Raw genomic sequence first — 27,405 nt, 5'->3', positions numbered from 1 at the left:
ACAGCAGCAACAACAACAACAACAATAGTAGTAGTAGTCATAATAATGAGAAGTCCTGTAAAATTTTTTAAAAGTCCTAACAGAGCCGGGCAGTGGTGGCGCACGCCTTTAATCCCAGCACTTGGGAGGCAGAGGCAGGCGGATCTCTGTGAGTTCGAGACCAGTCTGATCTACAAGAGCTAGTTCCAGGACAGGCTCCAGAACCACAGAGAAACCCTGTCTCAAAAAACCAAAAATAAAAAATAAAAAAAAAATAAAAGTCCTAACAGTCCTTTAAGTATTTCCTTTTGGGTATGTAGGGGACTTGATACAGTGTTCTTGTGTTTAGCTGAATTTTACCAAACACAGCTATCTGTTTAAACTGGGAAGGAATCCTGTCCAATTCACTTTTCTCTTTGTGTGGACGTTTCCTGGTAGTGTGAACCTTATTTACATTTCTCTGTTATAACCTCAACTCCTGTTTATGCGACTTGGTGCTGTATCCCTTAACGTCTGTCTCCAACTGGAATAAGCGCCTCAGGGAAGGGCTTTGTCACTTCAGTTGTACTATTCTGTACCTAGAACAGTAGCTGATATACAGTAACTCGTCAGAACTTTTGAATAAATGAACTTGGGTGACAGAAAAGCTGGCTTCTCAGTGCCTGCAAAATGCTAAATTGTGCTTGCAAGAACTTGTGTGTTCCTAGGTAGACCGATCTGGTTCCTTCCTCATTTTGGGTGCTGCTGGGTTAGGGCATGTGCAAGCCTATTCCTTCTCAACACTTATCCCCAGTCCCAGTGTCTTTGCGATACTTAGTCCTGACCTAAATTCTGCTGATATCTACTTCAAACGCATTTTCTAAAAGCAAACATTTTAGGCTCACTTACTTTTCCCACCCTAACTGCTGCCCTTCCCCCAAAGCCTGCAAGTGGCAGGTTGCACCTGATAAAACAGATGCCGTGTGCAAATCAAAACAAATGGAGAGCGCTGTGGATTTTGGCAGCGATCCTGTCTTCCTTTGCCTATTTTTAAAGCAGAGCTTTCCTGGGATATAATTTCCTGTATGGTGTGGCTGATATGGCCTACTTAGACACTCACAGTCTTGCGGTAATTGAAATGCAAGCGTACCGGAGATTTAATATGGTTTTTTACAAAGTTTTCCAGGCTCATACATCTTAAGACTTGAAAATAAGACTGTTTGTGTCCAAATTGTCTGTAATTGCTGTAGCTTTTCTAGGAAGCCAGTGTTCTTATTCTTAGAATGTTGGAGAGAGCGGCAATGAAAAGACAGGCTAAACAATACTTGACAGTTAAAATCAGACATTGGTCCTGAGATTTATTGTGGACAGGAACAAAGGAGGGACACTCCTGTGGGAGATGACTCATTAAAAGGCCCAGAAACTACTCTAAAAGTTCTGTGGAGTTGTTGATAGTGACCTCATTTTTTAGCTGAACACTGAGGTGATAGAAATGAAGAAAGACCAAGGGCCAGCTCGAGAGTTCTTGTAGCTAAGTGACAGCTGAAGTTGCCTCGTAGTTTTGGCTAGAGATTAAAGGGGGAGACATACTCAAGAGCTCCTTCACTCACGTTCCCAGCGCTCTGCCTCGTGAAGCAGGCACAGACCAATCCCACTGACCCACTCATGTGTGCTGGGTGCCTCACGCTGAGAGCCCAGAGGTTCATTTGAGGTAAAGGATACAGCATAGTGGTAGAATGCTTTCCTGGCATGGACAAAGCTCGGGATTTCATATCTCATTTGATTCAAAGGTTTGAGTATTGAAAGTTTAAAGACTAGCCTACTGATTAAGGCAGATTTTTTTCCTTTTTAAGAGAAAATCAGTTGTATCAGTCACGTGCTTCTGTTTACATTCTGTTGTATCCTTTTGGCAGAGGAGAGGCATGGTCTCCTAGAATTGTGTTCAGGATGCCCCAACTCTGATCCTCCTGCCTCACTTTCCTGAGTAGTAAGAACAAAAGACATGTCCTATCAGGTCCAGTCTAATCTACTTTTAGTTCTTACTTTTAGTCCACTGGACGTGACAGGAAGGCTCAGCATGTAAAGGCCCTCACTGCCATGCCTGACAACCTGAATTCTCTTTCTAGGACCCACATTGTGGGAGGGGAGTTCCAGCTCCCGCCAGTTCTCAGCCTTCCACATGGAGACATGCATGTACAGACAGGTAGACACATACACATACAAATAAATAAATGGTTCCTTTTTTTTAATAAGATTTTTCAGAGGGATGAAAATTAAATGTATATTCTTTTTGTTTTTTGTTTTTTTGTTGTTGTTGTTGTTGTTTTGTTGTTTGTTTTTCGAGACAGGGTTTCTCTGTAGCTTTGGAGTCTATCCTGGAAGTAGCTCTTGTAGACCAGGCTAACCTCGAACTCCCAGAGATCCGCCTGCCTCTTCCTCCCGAGTGCTGGGATTAAAGGCGTGCGCCACCACCGCCAGGCTTAAATGTATATTCTAACATCTTGACCCAGATTTTCAAGTTGGCTTGGTGACTAAGTTGTTGCTGTTGTATTATTCTTTGACAATGGTCCTCAACCTGTGGGTCGCAACCTTGTCACAGGGGTCACACATCAGATATTTACATTACAGTTTATAACAGTAGCAAAACTACAGTTATGAAGTAGCAATAAAAATAATTCTATGGTTGGGTCACCACAACATGAGGAACCGTATTAAAGGTCGCAACGTTAGGAAGGTTGAGAGCCACTGCTCTGTGGTAACCAATAAGACACATCCTTAGCTTTCACTTGTAGGTATCAATTGTTAGGAAATTGGACTAAAGTTAACACATACTATTTTTTCAACCCTTGAAAATTATTTTAAACTTTAGATTAGCTATTAGAATGACTATCTTTAGATGTAAGTCTAGTTTTAGGGGGTTTTGTTCTTTGTTTTGGTTTCATTTTGATATAGAGTCTCGCTGTATAGTCCTGCTTGTCCTGAAAGTCGTTCTTTAGACCATGCTGGCCTCAAAACTAATAGAGGCATGCCTGCCTCTGCCTCCCAAATGCTAGGACTAACGGTGTGCATAACTGTGACTGGTGTGTAAATCGAGTTATTTTGTTTGCTTGCCTGTCTGTGGTCGCAGTGCTAGGACTCAATCCATGGTCTCACACATGCTAGACGAGCAACTTGGCCACCACACCACCTAAGGTTTTGTTTTGTTGGGTTTTTGAGACAGGTTTCTCTGTGTAGTCCTGGCTGTCCTGGAACTCACTCTGTGGACCAGGCTGGCCTCGCACTCACAGATCCGCCTGCTTCTGCCTCCTGAGTGATTAAAGGCGTGTGCCACCACCACACTGCTGTATGAACTAAGATTTTATAAATAAATCAGTGTCAGTAAACTTGATACAGCCCAATATCCTTCAGTGAATTAAATCTATTTAAATTATATGACAGTTATTCTTTTCAAACCTAAGTTTTGGTGTGTCAGGTTTACTTATGTATAGTACTTATCAGTATGTATATTAATCTATATATTAAGGTTTGTGTATGTGTTTGTAGCTTCTCTGCTGATGTCACTGATACTGTCATAATCAAGTGTCTTATACTCATGACCACTGGTAAGTGGGAAGATTCTGTAACGGGAGCTGCAGCATTGGCTCCGAGGTTAAGAACACTTACTGCTCTCGCAGAAGACCCAAGAGAGTTTCTCCTACAGTTTTCGAATGCCAATTAATGAAACTCTTGGCCTTTGTGAAGTGAACTGAGCTTTCCCACGCCCCTTGGGCTGCAGGCTGTCCTCACTCCCAGGGAGAATGCTTGGGTGCCCGGGCAGATCAGTGCCTACAGCCACTGTGCACCTAGAGGCTGGGCCACATTTCCCTACTGTGCAGGCAGGACATTACCGACTGTCCTGTCAGTGGAAACGGACTTTAGAGCAGAGACAGGAGCAGTTGTTTCCATTAAAGGAAATGTTGCTAAGAAGTTGGAGAGAGGCCTAGCCACCTCCACCCTAATCCCCAGTGATGGAATACTTTCAAATCACAAAAGCTCTAACGACCAAAAAATACTTCTGCCTCCACCCTCACTTTGGGGGAGAAATAGATTCAAAGGCAACCAGTGTCCTGCCTTCCCCATCTCTGTTCCGAAACCATCTCTCTCTCCCCACCAGAAGACCACAAGTCCGAGAGAGAGAGGGAGGGAGGGAGGGAGGGAGGGAGGGAGGATAAACATCACAGTTTTTATTTTTCAGCATGATCACTTTGAAACACTTTTTAAAAAGACAAATATAAACTAACAAATATCAGAAATTAAAAGGTGTGCCTTTGATGACAAGCCTCATGGTGCACACCTGCAATCCCAGCCCTCAGGAGCCCTCAGCAGGAGGAAAGCCTGCACTACATGGCAACCTTCTGTCTCTAAATAGATAAATAAATGAGCAAATAAAAGGCTCTATAAGGAAAGCAGGCTGTTGTTAAACAGTAAAACAAAAGAATAAAATCCAGGGAATTAATATTTCTTTCTTTTTTTTTTTTTTTTTTTTTTTTTGGTTTTTCGAGACAGGGTTTCTCTGTGGTTTTGGAGCCTGTCCTGGAACTAGCTCTTGTAGACCAGGCTGGTCTCGAACTCACAGAGATCCGCCTGCCTCTGCCTCCCAAGTGCTGGGATTAAAGGCGTGTGCCACCACCGCCCGGCGGGAATTAATATTTCTAAGGATTGTTGGCTTGTATAGGCTTAATAAAGCAAATAGCAGACCCTGGGTATAGCGGAACATGCCCAGTGATTCTTGGGAGGCTGAGGCAGAATCGTGAGTTCAAGACCAGCTTTGGCTACATAGTTAGACCTTCTCTCAAGACAACAAGAACCCTTGCAAGAGGGGAGATAGAAAGACCAGGAGAGGATTGACAAGAAGGAAAGAAACATAAGCGAGATGTGCGAAATTTGGAAAACACTCAACGGCTTAAAATTTTTATTGCAGAAATGTTTTGTTCCTAAAAACTGAGATATGTGGGCACCAGAGAGTCAGCTCAATAGTTAAGAGCACGCTACTCTTAGAGAGGACCCAGGTTTGGTTCCTATCATACATGTGGCAGCTCACAACCATCTATAACTCCAGTTTCAGGGGATCCAAGGACCTCCTAGCTTCTGTGTGTGCTGTATGCATGGGGGAACACAGACATGCTTGGAAAATATACAAACCCATAAAATGAAAATAAATCTATTTTTTAATGAGATAGTTCCTAATTATATTATATGTACATGACTTTTGTCTTTTCAGCTGAAGGTCACATTATTTATGAGATGAAATTTTTTCTACACAAATACCAGACTCTGTCTTGAATACTAAGACACTGGCTTCCTTCTGTTCTTTTAGACGCACCAAGTCTTTAACTATGACTGTAGTTAATCTGATTCTCAGCCAGATGGACCTGACGTTGCAAAGGGTCCTTAAAAAACACAAAGCCCTGAACTGTTTCTGAAAACAGCCACTAAGACCAAGTCTTTGGTGTGGCTTCAAGGACGCACGAGAGGCATCATGGGAATGGGAAAGTCAGAAGAGGAAATCCTTTGGAACAGCTGTTCAGAAGTCTCAAACATACCAAAATATGTTTTCCCTTAAATCATGTCCTTCTGGCAATCAGAATGGTTGAGTAACGAAGAAGAAGGGGAAGAGGAAGAGGAAGAGGAAGAAAAAGAAAGAAAGAAAGAAAGAAAGAAAGAAAGAAAGAAAGAAAGAAAGAAAGAAAGAAAGAAAGAAAGAAAGAAAGAAAAAAACTGGCAGTGGTGATGCACACCTTTACTCCCAGCACTCGGGAGGCAGAGGCAGGTAGATCTCAGTGAGTTCTAGACTAGCCTGGTCTACAGAGTGAGTTCCAGCACAGCCAAAACATTACATGGAGAACCCTGTCTCAAAAAAAAAAAAAAAAAAGTTAAGTAAAACCAAAGAAATCACTTTAAAAACACGAGCAAATAAACAAAAAAAAAAAAAAAAACACCACATATCCTGACTTCACAAGTAAGAGGAGAAAGCTACAGATAAGGACTGAGTTGAGAAATCAGTGTTTCGCTGAATCGCCGTGGCTTCCAAAGGTTTCCAAGAGGTCTCTTCCAAAGGAAGATCTGATGTCAGCTGGGTTTATTTATTTGGGGACGAGGAGGGCTTCTATAGCCCAGACTAGTCTGAAACTCAGCCAAGGATGCCCTTGAACTTTGCCAGTACCTCCCAAGTGCTGAGGTCACAGGCATAAGCCAACACTCCTGGTTTATGTCGTCCTCATGCATGCTAGGCAAGCACTGTACCAGTAAGTTCTGTCTGCAGCACCAGACTTCCTCCCTGGAAAGGGACCTTCGTCGATTGTCCACCTCCAAATAGCTCTGGACTACTTGGATGTCTCTCAGTTGAAGAGACAACAGAATATTCTTTTTTTTTAATGTTTATTTATTTATTATGTATACAATATTCTGTCTGTGTATATGTCTGCAGACCAGAAGAGGGCACCAGACCTCATTACAGGTGGTTGTGAGCCACCATGTGGTTGCCGGGAATTGAACTCAGGACCTCTGGAAGAGCAGGCAATGCTCTTAACTGCTGAGCCGTCTCTCCAGCCCACAACAGAATATTCTTAATGGACTTGGGGTAGAGAAACCCGACTGGCTGCCCTTCCCCCACCCTGCAAAGCTCTTGTCTGCTGACTGCTACTATGAACAGTCCCCCTGAGAACTGGACTACAGGCTAAAGGCTTCTCCTACTTTTTTGAGCCTTAAGATAACAGTGGTTATCTTAATTCTTTTTTTTTCTTGAGACAGGATCTAACTTGTAGACCAAATCTGTGTGCGTAGTAAGCTATGTAGCCTAGGCTAGCCTCAAATTCGGAGATATACTTCTGCCTCAGGCTTCAGAGTCTGGGATTGCAGGTGTGAGTCACCCTGCCTGGCTTTTCGTTTTATTTTAACGATGGTATACATAAATAATGTTCTGAAAGTCTGCTTGCATTTTAAATGAGTACATTAATTACCTCCCCAAATGATGTTCCCCTTTCTCCCAACCTGAACCCCTTCTTTCAGTGTTACAGAGCGTTCTTTGCCCTTTGCTGTAGTTGGTATTCTGAGAATTGCCTCCCACGGTAGTGCTGTTAGGCTTCAGTGACCACACGCATATCCTCCCCCCCCCCCCCCCCCCCCCCGACATTGTTAAGATGCAGATGCTTCTTTAGTAGCTCTGGCCTAGACTGGAGATTCTGCATTTCCAGCCAGCTCTCAAGTAAAGCCAGGGCTCTGTGCATAGGCTGAACTCTGACCCCACATCCAAAGCATATGTGGATTGTGCTTTTTAAAACCTGGTGCTCGCGCGCTCTCTCTCTCTCTCTCTCTCTCTCTCTCTCTCTCTCTCTCCCTCCCTCCCTCCCTCCCTCCCTTCCTCCCTCCTTCCCTCCCTCCCTCCCCCCATATTGTACTGAGGAAGGTCTAGAAGTCTGCGTGGCTGGAGGGTGTGAGTGACAGAGACCGAGATTGCGACTGTGACATGTGGAGGTCAGAGGGTTTCTCTAGCTTGGTTCTTTTTTTCCACTTTGTTCCTGAGGTAGGGTCTCTTGTTTGTATCACTGGCTTGACTGTCAGCTTCTCTGGCTTATTCTCCCATCTCTGACTCCTAACTCACGGTAGAAAGTCTGAGTTACAGGTGCATGCCCACATCTGGTCTCTTACATGGGTTCTAGGACTGAGCTCAGGCCTTAGGAATTACATGGCAAGCATTTTCACCCTCTAAACTACCTCACCATCCACTTTGGAAGTTCTTTTTTTTTTTTTTTTTTTTAGTAGTAGTAGTTTATTTAAATTTATTTTATGTGCATTGGTGTGAAGGTATCAGATCCCCTGGAAGTGGAATTGCAGGCAGTTGTGATCTGCCATGTGGGTGCTGGAAGAGCAGCCAGTGCTGTTAACTGCTGAGCCATCTCTCCAACCCCCTCCTCTAGAGATTCTAATCTAAAGCGCAGGGGGAGGGGACTATTAATTTTTAAAATGTGACATGTAGCTATGTATGTTTTCTCTCATGTGGAATCTAGATTTTGCTGTGGGGGAGTGATGAAAACAGCAGTTCTTGAGGAAGGAAGTTAGGGAGGAGGAGGCAGACAGAGCTGATGGGACTCCTGTGCACAAAGCCCAATTTTGTGTACATGTACACATGTATATGACAGTGTCGTGGTAGAGCCATTGCTTTCTATCTCAGTGAAACAGTTTTTTAAAAGGGTGTTGCTGTAGACATCCTTCTATCGCGTGCCAGTCCCCAAATTGCGCTTCTTAGAGCTATAATAAGTTCATATGTACAAATGGGCACTAACGAATTATTTGTTTTACAAACGTGTGAATAGATTAACAACTCGGAATATAATAAACTTATTTTAACACAGTTAACCACACAGTACAAATTGAGTCAGACTTCCCCCTGGTTTTCATGTTTTGAGGCTGGCCTCAATGTCTGTGGGTACATTTGTGGCCTCCAGAGCAGTGACTCTCAGCCCATGGGTCACAACCCCTTTGACAAGCTTCTGTCTCCAGAAAACATATTTATATTATGATTCATAACAGTAGCAAAATTACAGTTGTGAAGTAGCAACGAAAATAATCTTAGGGTCATGGGTCACTACAACACGAAGACCTATATTAAAGGGTCACAGCATTAGGAGGGTTGAGAACCACTGCTCTAGAGTCTTGGCCCTGCTCCAGAGTGGTCCTTGACTCTCTCTGGGCTACAAATGCCTGTAGAATACCCCCACCCCTGGGGCTGACTCAGATAAGAAGAGTAGTGGTCCAAGATGTTAGGATGCCAAAGAAGAGAGGAGCATGGGGTGACAGCCTATGTGAGAGCCAGGAATGGCCAGATGGCTCACTCCACTCCTCTCTGTGGGATTGGCTGCTCCCCATTTAAAAACCCTGAGAAATTCTGTACAGAGCGGTGTCTCTACTTTTATAAATACATGCTATTCCAAATAAGTCAAGAAGACTTTAAACAAAGGGGAAAAAAGGGAAGTGTGAATTCCCAGCCAGCGTGGATGGAACGAGTTATCTTGGGGCTGAGAAGCCGTCCTTCACTTCCCATGTGCTGCTGGGAACAGGTTCCTGAAGCCGTTCTGAAGTTTGCATCTTGCCGGGTGGTGGTGGCGCACGCCTTTAATCCCAGCACTCGGGAGGCAGAGGCAGGCTGGTCTCTGTGAGTTCGAGACCAGCCTGGTCTACAGAGCTAGTTCCAGGACAGGCTCCAAAACCACAGAGAAACCCTGTCTCGAAAAAAAAAAAAAAAACTGAAGTTTGCATCTTGTTTTTCAACACTCTTTGAATTAATTGTCATCTAGTTTTGAAAGCTTTTCCTGCTCTTGAGTTTCTCAGACTCTAAGGGGATGGGGATGAAGCACACAGGGGTCCTGTAATTCACTGGACCTGGAGAGCCCAATGCAATTGGATGAGAGAAACGTCTGGGTCTGTCTTATTCACTTGGACTCCAGATGCGTCTGTATTACATGCAGCTTCGTCCTTCAAATCATCAGGGGCTTCTGTGAGGCTGGGGCAATGATAACCAGAAACTGCAGGTTCCTCTTGCTGCCTTGAGTTCAATGAGGGACACGGGAATCAAGGTGAGCGGCGGCAGTTAAAGCACACACGAGACAGGACAGGCAGGGATCCACCTCTGAACAGACGGCCCAGAGCAACCCTAACCTTTGTAACCCGCATTCTGTCTGTTCAGAAATGATGTTCATGGCTCAGCAGGTAAATGCCCTTGCAGGTGACTTAGCTCTGTACAGGAGCCCACGTCAAGGAGTGAAGAGAACAGACAGGCTCCACATCTTCAGGCTCAGACTCTAACTGCTTATTTTCAACCATGCCTCTCTAACTTGGCACAGCTCTGAGAAAAACCCCATAGCAGAGCCATCTGGGTTGAATAAAGGAGGGAGTTTTCTCTGTTTGATTTCTCACATTTTGTTCCTCTTTGTTTTACTGGGGGAGAAAATTGTTGTGAAATAACCAAATTATTGCATAATTGTTCATGAAACAGAAGAAATCTTTTTCAACTCTATACTGCTTTCCGAGGAATCCTGATCCTAGAATTTCTCCATCCCCTCTGAAACGGAGTGTACGCAGTGCTCTGGGAGAATCTGGGAGACTTGACTCAACCGAGCAGCTAACAATGGCCAGAAAATAAAGCTCTCTTTGGGTGGTCTGAAATTCAGCAGTGTTTATTTCTTTTTAGACTCAGCAAAGTTTCTCTCTCTCTCTCTCTCTCTCTCTCTCTCTCTCTCTCTCTCTCTCTCTCTCTCTCTCTCTCCCTCCCTCCCTCTCTCCCTCCCTCCCTCTCCTTCTTTTTCTCCCACTGGACATACTTTAGCATCTATGCTCTGACTTTACCCAGTGTTTATAATTAAAATCATGGGGCATACGTGGAGGAAAGGCTCATGGCTTGTTTGGTGTTTCTGTTATTTTTTTTTTAAGACCAGCATTAGTAGCTTTATGATTCGATGAATCTGAAGTTGAGAAAGATTAGGAAGTTTCCTAATGTCTTGGTAATGTGGAATGTAACAAAATAATGACTTTCTGTATGCTATAAACTGCCACTTGCAACTGATAGTTAATTGTTTAAACCTTATCCGTTGAGACCTTACTTTCTTTTGAATGTTGCTGCTGCTTCTTCTTATTGTACACACGCACATGATGTGTGTATTGTGGATGCGTGTGTGTGCCTCAGTGAGCATGTGGCGTTCTGATGACAACTTTGTAGACTCAGTTGTCTCCTTCCACCGTGGTGTGAATTCCCAGGGTGGAACTCAGGACATTAGACTTGCACTACAAGGCCAGTACTGTACCCACTTGGCCTTCCCTTCTTACTGGACTTCTGCTCTTTCCATTTTAGGAAAGTGGCCAGGCCTGGCGGTGGTGGCGCACGTTGTTTAATCAGGAGGCAGAGGCAGGCAGATCTCTGTGAGTTCAAGGCCAGCCTGGTCTACAAAGCAAGTTCCAGGACAGCCAGGGCTGTTACTCAGAGAAAGCCTGTCAATATAAAATAATAGAAAAATAGAAAAGAAAGAAAGTAGCCGGGCCTGGTGCCTCCTGTGATCCCAGTGTTCAGGAGGGCTGCCACTTGGCTTCGTACACATAGTAGAGCTCCTTGCCAGCCTGGCCTGCAGACTGTGCCCCAGAATATGGAGATTGTCCAGTAGGATTGTTCTGCGTCCGCTTTCCCCGGCAGAGGGTACTGGGAACATGATGGGCAGGACAGGTTTCAGCCTCCCACTGTTTTAGAGAAATGGCTGAGGCAGCAGGTGTTTTATAACCAACCACAACGAACAGACCTTTGCTCAGGGTTGGGGGCAGTAGCTAGGAAAGCCTTTTCCCTAAGAAGTAAGTTTCATTCAAATAAAACAGTGAATAACACATAGTATATAAAGCTCTAGTAGTTATATGTGCATTAAACTGCCTATCCTAATTATATATCTTCTTATATTCATACCTTGGGAGCAGGAAAACCTTGCCATAAGTTTATGACTCTTTTATGTCAAAGGCTTTGTGCACAATAGGCCCTAGGTATTATCTGTCAAATTAACCTATCAAGTCGGTTTCTCTAATCACACGCTGTAAGTTAGTACAGTTTTATCGTTTCATATTCTACCATTGTTGCTATTATAATATTGCTTTAGTAATGCCATAACAAGAGCAGGTTATGTAAAGGAGCAATTTAGGGAAAACATTTCTTAGTGAATGTGCCCTTACCGTTACCCATGGCTCTTAACACCCGCAGCGTGTGCTTGCGAACCGGAAGGTGATCTCCACCCCACGCCCGTGCTTGAGTGTCTGGCCCGCTCTTCCTGCTATAGGTTTTTACTGTGGGACTCTGTGAGGGAGGTCTAAACAGTCACAACACTCAGAGTTGCTGTGTTTGTTTATACTGGGATTATCATATTTTTTTTAAGGATGTAGAACATAAAAACTTCTTTTGTTGAAAAATGTTAAAAGGTCCGTGAAATGAGCGCACTTTTCCTTTGGCATCTGGATAATGCAAATGAGCTCCCATTAAATGGAGCTGGGCCCTCTGATAGTGCACTTTGCCTCTGGGTATGTTCCTTTTACAACACTGCTCAGGCTTGAAATGTCCTCTAGTTCCTCCGGGAGAGTGGAGCTCGGAGCTCCCCATCATGTGACTGTCTGGATTTCTGAAATGCTAAGGCTTATCAAAACCTTATGGAGTTGGAGCAATAATAAAGCAAGTGCTGGCTCGCTGATAAGGGACGTCTGCCTGTGCACTGTGTAACCAGAATGTCACTTTAGGTGCTGTGGTTTCATGTCACAGATGATTCTCTAATCTTTGAAAGAACTTGCCTAATTAGGGGCTTTATTTCCTTGGCAAATGACTTTCCCTTGCTATCTGGATGATTTTGAGGTTCTGTTTGGGCTGATGATGTGGCTCAGGATTAGCGGGCTTGCCTTCCTCAGTTCCTTTCTGCCTTTCAAAAAGTATTTTAGAGACAGGGTCCTTCTCCGAACCCACAGCTCACCAGTTCAGGCAGACTGGCTGGCTGACCCAGGGAACTGGTTATGTCTGTTTTGCCAGCTCTGGGATTGCAGACTCACATGGCCATGTGTGTGCGTGTGCGTGTGCGTGTGTGTGTGTGTGTGTGTGCCTAGTGAAGATGATGGGAGGGGAGGGCAGTGCTGCTGCAGTCACTTGAGCTAAGAGGTAACAAAGTCAGCAGCCACACCTCCAGGGCATCAAGTCATCAGGGAGGATTGCTTTCCTCTGGCTGTGTCACTCTTCCCACCTCCAGGTGCTTCCCAAATCCTCCTTAGCCCCTGTGAGATCTCTAGCAGAGCCCTGAAAACACTTCTCTCTCGGTCTCCATCACGGCAGCCATTGCACCAGCCACCACTAACCAGGCTTTAGGTGTGTCCCGGCTAACCCGTAATAGCTCCCTGGTGGGTGCATGGCTAATTCTAGAGCCATTTCTATGGTGGCCCCAGCCTCCCAGTGCCCACAGATTAGAATGGGAGCCAGCTGCTGTGGGTATAGGTAACGCGCAACAAAGAATGCGGTGACAGAAGGAATACGGGGATTTATTTGTCCTGTACCAGCCCATTATGAAACAAGGCCTTTATTTCAGCAAGGAGCCTTCATTCTACAATTGTTTAAGAACTCCACTCACCTTCAACACAGCCTCCAAGGCTGCTGGGCTCCCTGCTAACTAGCAGGAAGAAGAGAAAGCCTGCCGGTACACACCCACTGTTCCAGCTCACACTCAGTCACTGAGCCTTCCTAAGCCTCCCCTTCATTGACTAGACACCTCACTCCTCGCTGCACCCTTGGTCTGATGCTCAACGTAGATGAAGCATCATTGGTCAGAATCTGATCGCTTCTGTAGGCAGCACCGTTTCTTACCTTAAAAAAAAAACTTTTCTAATCCAGGCAGTGGTGGCGCACACCTCTAATCCCAGCATTCAGGAAGCAGGTGGGTCTCTGAGAGTTCGAAGCCAGCCTTGCAATCAGAGTGAATTCCAGGACAGCCAGAAATCCTATCTTGAAAAACTGAAAGGCGGGGGCAAGGGGAAGAGGAAGAAAAAAAGAGAGAGAGAGAGAGAGAGAGAGAGAGAGAGAGAGAGAGAGAGATACAGATTTGGTCCACAGGTTTATAATATTTTAATGAGATGACAATGATATTGAAATTATGAGAATATCAGTATCAGAGGAGAAAGACAATAATCTAAGGACGGTAAATAGAAGAAAAGCTGCCCAGGAAGAGGAAAGCCTGCATCCTGTTTAAGGACAAAGGAAAAAGGAAGGGAAAACTTGGCTGTGTGGAGAAGAAGTCTTGATGTAGGGAAATAGGGAAGAGGGCTGAGGGAGGCGAGCATTTCCTCTGCTCATGGCCGAGGACTGGTCATTTGTTAGGAGTGGTCGTGTGTGGCTTTAAAAACAAAAACAACTCGAAAAACCAAAAAAAAACAAAAACAAAAAATTTTGTTGTTTTTAGAGACAGGGTTTCTCTGTGTAGCCCTTGCTGTCCTGGAACTTACGCTGTATGCAAGGCTGGCCTCAAACTCACAGAGGTCTCAGGGAGAGTGCTGGGATTAAAGGGGTTCTCCACCACCACCACTCCCCTGGCTCTTGTCTTTTTTTAATTTCACTTATTTATTTATGTGCATATGTGTGTACTTGTTCCTTTTTGTGCCACAGAGCACATGCGACAGGACAGCTTACAGGAAGGAGTCACTTCTCTCCTTCTACCATGTGGATACGGAGATTGAACTCAGGCCATCAGGCTTGAGCTCCTGAGTCATCTCACCAGCGCACACCTGTGCCTTTTCCCATGACAAATAGGTAGTAAGACCGGATACAGTTGCATCAGTTCATGTCAGTGCTAATGATGGCACCTCAGTCCTTAAGAATTAACTGCATTTGCATTATGTTTTATATGAAAGAAGAGTCAAAGGTGTGTATCTGTATGTGTGTGTGTGTGTGTCTGTATGTATTCAACTAAGTGCTTATATTGCATGAATTTATTTCTTAGGAATCAAAGACACAGTTTGTTCCTTTTGTGGTGAGTGGGGTATATAGAAGTGATTATGACACACCCATTATGTCAGCACTTGCAAGGATGTAGCAGGAAGGGCAGCAGTTCAAGAGCCTGCCAAGAAGTGGAGGAAGGAAGGATTTGCGTCGTATTAGATACATGAGTCGTCTAGAGGTGACTTAATGGATACAGGAGGATGTGCATTGCTTGCTGGTAAACATTAAGCCACTGGATAGTTGAGACGTTGTGGCTGCAGGCTTTGTAGTTGCGGGGTTTGGGGGACAATCCCTTCAGACACAGAAGGTTCTGTATACATATATAGGACAGTCAAGGTGATAGTTCTCCCAGAAATCATTAATATTAATACTAATGCTGCATTTTATTATTGGTATTTTCATCTGATATGAAAACTATTTAGGTCTTTGTCTTCATGTGTCCTTAGTTACAATTTTATGAGCTGGTTTTTTTTTTTTTTTTTTTTTTTTTTTAACCTTGACTTCTAGTAGTTCCTCTGGGAAAAACCTTAAACAGAAGCTTTTCTGAGTCATCATTTCGTGTAAGATCCTAACCAGATCCATTATCGTTAAAGTAAGACAGCACATTTCCAAGGTTAACCTTCTGTGTGGCTGCTCCCATGAATGGTACATGCTCATCGAATGACTTTTAATTATTACCTAAGTTCGGTTTCATTTACGGTCCATATTTCTAATAAGAATCAAAACCCCTTATATTCAAGAGAGCAGATTGTAAAGGAATTTATTTTCAAAAGACAAATTCAAACCATGGGATTTTGTTTATATAAAATTATAGCAGGTGCCAGGAATGAGGACTCATGTAATCTCAGAAAGCCCAGGCAGGAGGATTGTCACAATGTGAAGCCAAGCTGGGCTACAGAGTGAGACCTAAAATTAGTAATATGGTAGTAATAATAAAGAGAAGGAGGAGGAAGAGGAGGAGGAGAAGAAGAACAGCAACACTATTGAGTACCACAGGGGAAAATGCCTGGGATATACTATTGATGACATAGTTTGCCATTTGATGATGATAGTTTAGTTTAACTGCAAAGAAATATCTTTCTTCCTCTTTGAAAAAAAAAAAGTGACATAGAGCTGGAGAGGTGACCCAGTGGATAAGAGCACTTACTTCTCTTCAGAGGACCTGGTTCAGTGGTAACACCCTCGAGGCGGCTTACAACCAGCTCCCTGTACCTCCAGCTCCAGAGACACTGTCGTGCTTGTAGTGTGTGCATCCGAGCAAGGACTCTACCACTGTCTACATCCCTAGCCTTGAGTCACAGTTTGATGTCTGTGAAATGGCCAAACAAGCATCTGTCTAAAAACTAAATAGCTAAGGAGGACATATTAGACCGGCCACGCCAGAGTGCGACCCATTACTGTGTGAGCTGACTTTAAAAATGTTTTTTACACAGTACACTATTCTAGCTGCCTCTCCAAACACTGATGTGAATGAGAAGGAAGGAAATGGTGGTTTTCCTGAGCTCCTCCAGTTTTCCTTCCATGTATGGTACAGCTGGCTAGCCTATCCCAGAATCATAGCCTGGACCCACACTCCCGCAAAGTGACCTTAAGAAAGCCCTTTTACCTTTCCGCCACTATTCCCTTGCCTGTGGCAGAAGCAATTGCATTTCCCAACTCATAGTGTTGTTATAGGGGTTAAAGGCTTTATTGCTGTATTATGTACTTAGCAGTCCCAAGTCCAGTGGTTGATGTGGGGTTGTCTGTTTGCTTATGTTGTTGAGCAGGGAAATAAAACAAAAAGAGAAAAAACTGGACCTATGTGAAAGAAAGTGTGTTTGCTGGCACTGAAGAAAAGGTGTAAATCTGAGAGAGGTAGTGAGTTTAAGGGTACTGATCTAGCATCTGCCTACAAAAGAATGCAGTACCAAAAGACAGCTGAGAGTGAGGGACTAGCTGGTACTAGCCCTAAAGACATCCATCATCACACACAGATAAATGCAAAACAAAAAATTGTAAATGTAACCTTTTTTGTTTGTTTGTTTTAATTTATTTTATTTCTGTAGACGGAAGTTACTGTCCTGCCCAGTCTGGCAGCAATTCAGTCCTAAAGAAACACAGAGTGTTTTTATTTATATATATTATATGTATAGCTATATAATATATATAATTATAATAGTGATTATAAATTGTTTTACCTATTATCTCAGACTTAGTATTAGCTAGCTCTTACAACTTAAATAATTCTTACCTATGTGTAGCCATGTGGCCTGGTACCTTTTTTCATTATTATCATCTTGCTTCCTCTGCATCTGGCTGGTGACCACGTCTCTACCTTTCCTCTTCCCAGAATTCTCCTAGCCTGATTGCCCCACCCATACTTCCTGCCTGGCTGCTGGTCAATCAGCATTTTATTAAACTAATATGAGTGCCAAATCTTTAGAGTGTATAAGAGCAGTATCACACAGCAGTTTCCTTAAGGTTTATTTTTATTTTATGTGCATTGCTGTTTTGCCTGCTTGTGTGTCTATGTAAGGGTGTCAGATTCCCTAGATCTGGAGTTAGAGACAGTTGTGAGCTGCCACATGGGTACTGGGAATTGAATCCAGGCCATCTAGAAGAAGAGCCAGTGCTCTTAACCTCTGAGCCATCTCTCCCAGCCCCAATAAATGCAAAATTCTAAAGACCAATGAGCATTAGATGTTGTCGTATTTTGTGCTGTTTTATTTGTGATTGCTGTTTTATTACGTGATTATTTGATTGTGGTTACTTAGTTACATTCCATCAGACCTCAGAGATTTGCTGTTGACTCATGTAGTCATCCCATAAACCCATCCATAAAACCCCTTGAGAACTGGACCATCATCTTCTACATTGAGCCCAATGTGGTGTACATCCCAAGATGCACGTGTATTTGTATAAAATTGCTCAGAACAAATAATTTCTTTTTTTTTAAAACATGGACTCACTCTGGAACCCAGGCTGATATGCAGTTCACTGTGTAGCACAGGCTAGCCTTAAACTTGTAGAGGAACTTCCTGTCTGAGTGTGCCAGATGCTGAGATTCAGGTGTGAGGCCCCAGGCCGTGCAGTCGTCAGAGCCAGTTGTTTCATGAGTGCTTTTATGGCTTCCAGGTCCGCTGGATGATGTACTGGATTGTCTTTGCCCTCTACACTGTGATTGAAACAGTGACTGATCAGACCCTTGCATGGTAAGTTCCACCGCTCCGAGGGACTCGGGCATTCTCAGGTATCCAGAGTTCTTACCCCGCTCTTGCTTTTCACCATGAGAAATACATCAAGCAGCTTAAGTACCCGGCATCGTTTTCTTCCTCTGTCTTCCCCGTGACAACAGCGCTTTCTGTGGAGCCCGCCCTCATGAAGGCAGCTCACGGTGCTCATCCCTGCCCACCTCCCACTCCCACCAGAGTCTTTAAATAGAGAACCTGGCTGTCATAATCCGCTTTCCACACTCATGACTTCAGACTGTTTCCCCGATGGCTTCCGAAATGACTCCTCTCCAATCCGCAGCATCTGGTCGCGGCCCTCCCTCCCTTCCCAGCCCTAAAGCTCCGAGGCACGCACATCGAGACTGCACGTCAGCAACCACGTGGACGCCCGCCCACTCGGCAGCAGCTCCCTGGCGGCTCTAGCAAAGCAACACGAGGCGAATTACAACATGTTCATTCCCTCACTGAGTACACAGTTTATAGAGGACCCATACTTAAGGACTCAGAGTACCTTACCATCCAGCCGTGCTAGCAGAGAAATCTCCTTTTTAAAAATGGAAACCTGAGATCTTGCCAGTGTTTCCACTTCCCATGCATCATAGACTGGTGCTGAAATTAACCCAGTTATCTCAGTTATCTTTTCTTTACCTGAGCTACTAAATGCAGCCAGATAGGTAGGTAGGTAGGCAGGCAGGCAGGCACACAGACAGAAAGATCAAACTGGTACCTAGAGATACTGACTTGAACCTGGCAGTTCGTCCCTATCTCTTCCTTCTTATGCCTGCTTTACATCATTCCCAGTCTTATATTCTCATAGAACATTATATCATATCATCACATAGGTTTGTAGGAAAAGTATACATCATCAAACTTCAATATTATTTTGCTTTCTTTTTTTTTTTTTTTTTTTTTTTTTTTTTTTTTTTTTGACAAGGTCTTACTATGTGACTAGCTGGCCTGGAATTGGCTTATGAACCAGGATAACCTAGAACTCACAGAGGTCTGCCTGGCTGACTCCTGAGTGCATGTCTCGCCATACCTGACCAGACTTAAACATTTTTAACCCCTTATTCACTAGTTAGTTCAAATCAGTATCTATCCCCCGCATGTCCCTGTTGATTTTGGAGTAGATGTTTGAGAAGAATTATCTCTTGGCTTTTTTGGCGGGGGGAGTACACTACATGATTTCTCTGTGTAGCCCTGATTGTCCTGGAACTCACTCTGTACACCACGCTAGCCTCTAACTCACAGAGATCCACCTGCACCTGCCTCCCAAGTGCTGGGATTAAAGATGTGCGTGACTACCTCCCAGCTTCTCTTAGCTTTTAACTGACAAAACAAATATTCTTAGCCATTTGAGGGGTCTTGAGTTTCAATGTCCTTCCTTCTTTCTTCACCTATTTTGAGGCATGATCTTAGGGAGCTAAGGCTGACCTTGAACTCCTGATCCTCCTGCCTCTACCTTCTAAGTGCTAGAATTATAGGCATGAACCAACATTTGCGTGTGTGTGTGCGTGTGTGTGTGTGTGTGTGTATGTTTCTGCATTGCTGGGGATCAGACCTTCATTGCATTAGTAGGCAAACCCTTCATCAACTGATCTACATCCCCAGCCCCCACATTTCTTTTTTTTTTTTTTTTTTTTTTTTTTAGGTTTTATTTATTTATTATGTGTACAGCATTCCTTCCATGCGTGCCCGCATGCCAGAAGGGGGCGCCAGGTCTCATTAGAGATGGTTGTGAGCCACCATGTGGTTGCTGGGAATTGAACTCAGGACCTCTGGAAGAGCAGTCAGTGCTCTTAACCACTGAGCCATCTCTCCAGCCCCTCTTTTTTTTTTCTTTTTACTTTTTTACTTTTTTTCTAATTTCAAGCATAGTTTATATACAGCATTGAAAAATGTAGAAAATGCTACAGGTTAAAGGTTGGGCTGACCAGGTGATTCATTCTGAAAAGGTACTTGCCTCACAAGCCATACAACCAGAGTTCAATCTGGGTCTCAACGTGGATGGAGAGAATTGACTTCTAAACGTTGTCCTCTGGCTTCCACACGTGTGTTATTGGTGTTCGCACCTACCCATCCATATTCACACTGCCTGCATACACATAATCCTAGTTTGTTTTTTTTTTTGTTTCGGTTGTTCAATCCCGAGAGCCCACACACTCGGTAAAGTTGCGCTGTGGCAGAGATGATTTGCCGACTATACAGCCGTCATTCCTCACTGGCCCCTGCCTGTCTGCCTTACCACAAAAACTCAGACACAGGGCTTATATCCTGGCACCCTGTGGTCCTCGCACTGTATGAATTAGCTCTTAGTGTGGCAGCAGGTAACCCTGTAAAGCACAGAGGGTCGGAACAGCAGACTCCACGTCTTGCTTATGTGTCCTCAGGGCAGGGGTTTGTTTGGCTGCTGCTTTGCTGGGCTCAGCTCCATTAATGTCTTCATTCAGAACCAAGGCTGAGGAAGGAAGTGTTTTCATGGCAGAAGCTTAGGAAAAGCTTGGGGAAACTGGACGAGAGTGTCAGAGAGCTGTTAAGACTCTGTCATATTCACTTGTGTTGAACGGTCAAACCATGTGGTCCGGGGTTGGGAAAGTAACTCCACCCACAGGAAAGACCACATTGGACATGGGCACTTGACTAGTTTCCAGTCTGCCTCTGTGGCGATTCCTTATACCCTCATCTGCACTTGGAATTTGGAGAGAAAATTGATGTGTCACAGGACAGATGAAGGTGTCCCCTGATGTCTGTAGGTGTCACATACTTCTGGGACAGTCCCTAGCTGCCCTGGCTACATGCTAGTTCCATCCTTTCTGAGCCGCAGCAGTCAGTTCAGGTGATGTCTCTTGCAAGGTGTCTGCAAGGATCCTTGCAGTCCTTGGTCAACTCATCTATGATTTAGCTGATATGAACTCATCAATAAATTCCATTGTGATCGTTTCCCTCGTCAGCAGCTTCCACACGTGGAAACAGACATGACAAGTTTGCGATCTGTGTTAGTTGTTGTTTTGCTTCTTACCATATTTCTCTCTGATTATTTCTTTGTTTTGCTCCTTGTTAGGTTTCCCCTGTACTATGAGCTGAAGATTGCCTTTGTCATTTGGCTGCTCTCCCCCTATACCAGAGGGGCGAGTTTAATATACAGAAAGTTCCTTCATCCTCTTCTCTCTTCAAAGGAAAGGGTAAGGTATCTCAGTTATTTTCACACCCTGTCTGTCAGCGCATGCTCTACCCGGGGTTATGAAGAGAGGCCTTTTAACATTGATTATAATTAAAACTAACAGGGGAAAAAAATCAACAACAAACTAGCAAGGCATAATGGTGCACAACCCAGGAGGCAGAGGCAAGCAGATCTCTAAATTTTAGGCTAGCCTGGTTTACCTATCCAATTCCAGGCCAGCCAGGGCTAGAGAGTGAGACCCTCATCTCAAAAAACAAAAACCTGAATAAACTAACATCTATGGATGTGTTCTTGTTTCTGTTGGCCAGTTTGTGTGTGTGTGTGTGTGTGTGTTTTAAGACAGGATCTCAGAGTATCATCCTGGCTGACCTGGAACTCCCTATGTAGATCAGGCTAGCCTCAAACTTACAAAGATCTGCCTGTCCAGAGTGTTGAGATTAAAGGCATTCACTACCACACCCCACACCCTGCTGGATTACCTTTTTTTTTTTTTTTTTTTTTTTTTTTACTCAGGGCCTCGTGTAGCCCAGACTGGCTTTGAATTTACTTTGTAACTGAAGATCACCTTGAACGTCTGCTCTTTCTGCCCCTACCTCCCTCCCTACTGGGATCACACACCTGATTTGACTGTGAACTCTTTGCCCCCAGGAAATTGATGACTATATTGTCCAAGCAAAGGAAAGAGGCTATGAGACGATGGTGAACTTCGGGCGGCAAGGTTTGAATTTAGCAGCTGCAGCGGCTGTCACAGCAGCAGTGAAGGTGAGTTTCCCTTTGCTGTGTTGGGTTTTCCAGTCAGCACATACAGAAAAGTAGCCACCTTCCTTTTAGGTCATTAGAAAATGGTGACAGAACTCTGTTTTATATTTATCCTAGCACTTGAATGAACAAATAAGTAATTTAATGACATTTTAACACTTCATTTTCTATGCTACTTGGGAGTTCAAAACTCTTAATTTATTATGAAATTAGAGGTATCTAATAAATAAAACATACCTGCAAATTTCACTTTGGGATACAATCCACCCCCCTTTAACCTTGAAATAGTTTTGATAAATCACATTAAGTAAAGATGACCATTCTTTTCTCTGTGTCTTTGGTCCCCCCCCCCTTTCTCTCTCTGGCATTGCCTTGCTAGGATTTCTGGCTTCCTTCTGCACCTCTACTTCAACCAATTTGAGGTAACTGGTTATTCAAAATAAAGCATGTAAAAAGTTTGTGCTGAGTCACTAATGTCATAGCTGTTTTCTCCATCCGAGTTACTGATTGAACAGCCTTCTCTGGAGACTGGCGCTATGACTCTTGGGCTCCTTTGCATGTAGTAGTTGGTGTGGCTTATTTTCAAAAGCATAGTACAACTGATTTTAGTGTTTGGTACATGGGAAAAAGAAAAACCAGACATCACAACCAAAAAGTGCTGACCGTGACTTTTGAAGCCACCATAAGCTGTTTGCTAATTTGTGTGTGCCTTGGTTGCTTTGTGTGTAGAATAGGGTGACATGTCTCTGAGCATACATGATAGCACTGTGCTTGCTCACGGTGTAACCAGGGATCCTCAATTTCAGGCAAATGGTTTACTAATATGAGATAAAATGTGGGCAATTAGTATTCTACTTTCAAGTCAGACTCTTTTGTTGTTTGTTGTTAAGATTTATTTTTGTTTTAATTGTGTGTGTGCGCGCGCACGCGCTCGTGCATGCACGTGCGTGTGTGCATGTCTGTGTCTATCGATGTGGGTATAATGCCTGTGAGTGCGGGTGCCCATGGAGTCCAGAGCATAGGATTCCCTGGTGCTAGGGTTACAAACAATGTGAACCTCCTAATGTGGATGCTAGGAACCGAAATTGGGTCGTCTGCAAGAGCAGCAACTGACTTCTGAGCTGTCTCCCCAGCTCAGGTTGGGCTCTTTGTGGCTGAGCTGCGCTGTGGAAGACTGCAGTTCAGTTAGGAGTGATTTTTTAGGCCACTTGAGAGCACATTCACTTACCAGAGCCTTCGGCTGGCTCACTTCAGAGTTCATGTATACAAAAGTGAGAACTCTGATGTTCTTCCTGGCCATATTGTAGTGAGGGCTAAGCAGAAAGTCATTCGTAAACATATGTAGATAACTGTATTGATAATGGCTATTGATTACTATAGAGAAGTAAACTACAGTGTTTACTGCTATATAGCTTTCCTCTTCCTGGGCCTGTAATGGGCTTTTCTTTCATTAAAATAGTTGAATAGACTCTAAAACAGCAATGTTCTGAACTTATTGGGTGCAGACCGTGTGTACCTGTATACACACAGACCTGAGCACTGTGAAAAGTGTATTGGGGATTATGCACAGGGTAGGACAGCTAAGCAAATGAAAACTAAAAAGGCAATTATTAACTCTGGGGGGAAAAAAAAAACAACAAAAATTTTATAAGAAGCAAAGTACAGCTCGGCGGTGGTGGCACAAGCTTTAATTCCAACACTCGGGAGGCAGAGGCTAGCAGATCTGTGCGAGTTAGAGGCCAGTCTGGTCCTCAGAAAAAGTTCCATGGCAGGATCCAAAGCTACACAGAGAAATCTGTCTCAAAAAAACAAAACAACAAGAAAAAGCAATGTACAATAACAGAATGTGGCCCAGCCAGGCAGTAAGAAGAACACAAAGAATTGAACAACTGTCCTCTTGCTGTGCTGAGAAGTGGGGGTGAGGAGGAGGGATGGAGGTGAAAGAGAAAGCTCTCATTCTCGGGCACAGGTCAGACGGTTTATCTTATTGTGCTTGCATGTGGAGGGGTGTGACCACAAGGAGCTTGCTCCTTCCCGTTTAAGCTCAGCATTGTTTGACTGTGCAGGCCAAGTGAATACATTCATTTACGCCTCAAAGACATTTCTGAACTTGTCTTATTTAAAAAGCATCATTTAATGTGATCCTGTGTAGAAAATTGCAAATTCAATTTCAACTTTGAACGTGTGTTGAGAACACATTTGAGGACGTTGTTTTAGTAAACATAGAAACCCTAGTGGTTCTCAGTTTAACACTTAGAAATATTTCTACTGTGTTGTCTGGCTTGTGTATATGTGCACCATATGTATGCCTGGTGCCCCAGAGGCCAGAAACAGGTGTTGGGTCCCTGTAGTTAGAGCCATAGTTGTTGTGAACTCTTCTATGGGGGCTGGAGACTGAACTCATTTCTTTTGTAAGAACAGCAAGTGTTCTCAGCTACTGAGTCATCTCTCCAACTCCTAACCATGTTATATAACTATTTGTGGGTTATTTACTGTATCATGACTTATTTATTAAGCCTATTATTGCTTCATGGGAAGTCAGCAACCCTCACAATATAATTTTATCCTTATTCCCTTATTTTATCTCATATTTGCCTTCATCAGTTTTTACCATCCTACCACGTTATCTGTTGCACACTTGACGTCTCTCCATTATCCTAGTCTAAGATGCAGTCTAAGATAGTCTGGCCCTGTGGCCTCGGAGGCGCCTTACCTTCCTACTGCAGCCAATGTATCTTTTGGTTGCTAAGACCCTCTGATATTAAATAATGTTATCTCACAGCAAGACTTTTCTATTAAAAAAAAATGCCACAAAAGATAATCCCGTATATACTTCCTCCTTTGTGATTCATGGATTTCACTTTTATATTTAACAACTCAAAATCAACTTTCCACTCCCCGCCCCTAGGCAGGAAACCAGCCCACCACTGAAGCTCACTGCCCTGCTTGCTGGTGTCGTGGTTGTTTAACCGAAAGAGTCTCAGTGCGTGTGGTCATATCATGTTCTCATGACTCTAGGAATGCTGGAACACTCGATTCCTGGTGCTGTTGTGCCTGTTAGAAATAGTAGCTGTTGAGTACTATGTAATGCTAGCTCTGTTAGCCTCAACGTATACTGTGCTTTCTCTGAGTGGCTGAAATCAGTTTCATTTCCGGAGACATTTACCAAAGAAAGAAAGAAAGAAAGAAAGAAAGAAAGAAAGAAAGAAAGAAAGAAAGAAAGAAAGAAAGAAAGAAAGAAAGAAAGAAAGAAAGAAAGAAAGAAAGAAAGAAAGAAAGAAAGAAAGAAAGAAAGAAAGAAAGAAAGAAAGAAAGAAAGAAAGAAAGAAAGAAAGAAAGAAAGAAAGAAAGAAAGAAAGAAAGAAAGAAAGAAAGAAAGAAAGAAAGAAAGAAAGAGAAAAAAAGTATTGTCACAAAAGAACTCACTGAAGTTCATTTCATACTCAAGTAAATTGGAACCAAATTGAGAAATAGGTCAGGATTAAAGAGAAAATGAAAGAAAAAAACGATAGCAAAATTTATGCATTGTTTTTATATACACATATATAAAAGCATAGTTTGTTAGAAGTATCTTTCAGTCTAAAAATTATTGCACTCGTTGTATGATCTTTAGGTGATGGCGACTTTCTGCCTAGGATCCCCAGGTTGAACCACCTGAGCGTGTAAGAGATGGAAACAGGAATCTAATCAGAACATTTATTACACCATAAAGCAATTCTCTGAAAAATGTTACTCAGTCCTCTGGCCTCATTACCAGGCATCTGTTCACAAGGTCAGTGTACGAGTTTATTTTGGCTGAGCAAAGCACAAATACATGAAGGACCTTCAAGGATTCTGCTGAGGATGCTAAGCAACCCTGCTTCCACGGCGGAGATGCAGGTGGCATTGCTGTAGCTGCCCGCCATCCATGAGATGAAGGGCAGGTGAAGAGCAGTGCCGCTGGCCCCTTGGGCCACCTCTGCATTCACTCTGGCAGCCTCTTCTCATTATATCTCTTTAATAGACCCCCCCCAAAAAAAAATTTAAGGAAATTAGAGCTCTGCAGGTAAAATTGCTGAAATCTAATTGACTTTTAAAGCCACCATTATTACCTTCCAATTTTTGACCCCTTGCTATCTGTTTTAATGACTTTCTGTTTGTGAAAGGGTTTTGAGAATGTTCATTTACAGATTCTTCCCCTTTTCTGTAAGGAAGAGAAAAATCCAGTCCATTTTCCTACAGTCCACAGAGCAGGTTAGCGTAGCCAACACTGGATTCTAGAACACTCGAATTAGTCTGGATTTCTTTTCTCTTTAAGTTTGGATTCTGCCATGTATCGGCCACAAGACTGTAGGCAAACCATCTACACTAATGTAAGAATTAAACACTTTTCTTGTCTATAAAGTGAAGGGTAGACAATTGATATCTAAAACCTCCTGCATCTCCAGAACGGCAGCTCTCAACTGCAAGTGGTTTATGCTCCAACGTGCACCAACATGGACATTTTAGGTCCTCACAAGTGACGAGGACCCACTAGGTGTCAGGGGTGCAGCTTACTGTCCTGCATGTAGCTTACAGTCCTGCAGGGCAGAAACACTGCAAAGACTTTCCAGTTCAGAAGAGCAATGGCACTGAGGTTGAGAGACCCTGCTTCGAAGGTGTACTGAATCTGGGCGGGGGCGGAGGAGGGGAGGACACACAACTAAAGTAAAAGAACATACACACATGTATAAGAAGTTTAGGAAATGATTACAAGTCATTTTGATCTTCTAGTTCCTTTTAAATTTTTTATCTATAGTAATTATTCTTCAATAAATATTTATCTCTCTAATCTTAAACACTAAGATACATCATTCACCTAGTGGGAATACATCTTGATCCATCCTGGACTTCATCGATGCTTTTATCGACTATCCAGAGGGGAGGTTCCCCCAACAATGAGAACTAAACGTAGCAACTGTTAAATGTAACACCCATCCCAGATGACGAGTAGAGAGCTGAGTGACGGTCATAACGGAATGGGATAGTAAGAATTACCATAGAAAAGCATAGACTGTAATAAAGCTTGATAGGATAACACTATATGGCTATATATAGATCTAACGCTATATGGCTGACCTAGAACTCAGAACCCTCCTGCCTCAGCTTCCGAAGGGCTGGGATTACAAGCATGAGCTACCATAACCCAGCTGTGCATATAGTTCTGACATGCATGAATTCTAAAGTGCTAAAGTATGCAATGCCCTGTCGATGGTGACCCCTTCTTCCTGACTGGAGTGCTGTTTCTATACTCTACACAGACTAGCCTCAATTTTCTTATCCTTTTGTTTAATATTGTGCAAGCCAAATAGCAGGAGGAGGGGCACACATTTAATTGAAGCAAAGCAGAAATACCTGTTAGTGATAAATGAGTAGGCTTTGCTACTTTGCCCTCAAAACAGAAGCTGGGCCGGGCGGTGGTGGCGCACGCCTTTAATCCCAGCACTCGGGAGGCAGAGGCAGGCTGATCTGTGAGTTCGAGACCAGCCTGGTCTACAAGAGCTAGTTCCAGGACAGGCTCCAAAACCACAGAGAAACCCTGTCTCGAAAAAACCAAAAAAAAAAACAAAACAAAAAAAAAAAACAGAAGCTGGGCTAGTGAGATGGCTTGGCAGATAACACATACCACTGGAGTTCAGTTACCAGCACCACACTGGGTGGCTCACTACTGTGTGCCTCTGGCTGCAGCCTCCAGCTACAGCCTCTGGCTTCCGCACGCCCCAACACTTACATGCACACACCAACCCCCCCCA

At 43.6% G+C, this 27,405-nt stretch overlaps 1 protein-coding gene across 1 annotated transcript in view; it reads left to right on the top strand.

Moving 5' to 3' along the window:
- Positions 1-27,405, top strand: part of Reep3 (receptor accessory protein 3) — an 82,576-nt gene that overhangs the window by 36,718 nt on the left and 18,453 nt on the right. Inside the window, exons 3-5 of the mRNA XM_057751052.1 lie at positions 17,600-17,676; positions 20,756-20,876; positions 21,524-21,637. Coding sequence (XP_057607035.1) covers positions 17,600-17,676; positions 20,756-20,876; positions 21,524-21,637 — 312 coding nt within the window. The remainder of the gene's footprint in view (positions 1-17,599; positions 17,677-20,755; positions 20,877-21,523; positions 21,638-27,405) is intronic.

This window comes from Chionomys nivalis, chromosome 19 (genome assembly GCF_950005125.1).
Source record: "Chionomys nivalis chromosome 19, mChiNiv1.1, whole genome shotgun sequence".
Taxonomy (NCBI): Eukaryota; Metazoa; Chordata; class Mammalia; order Rodentia; family Cricetidae; genus Chionomys; species Chionomys nivalis.
This window is presented reverse-complemented; position numbering and strand designations above follow the sequence as displayed.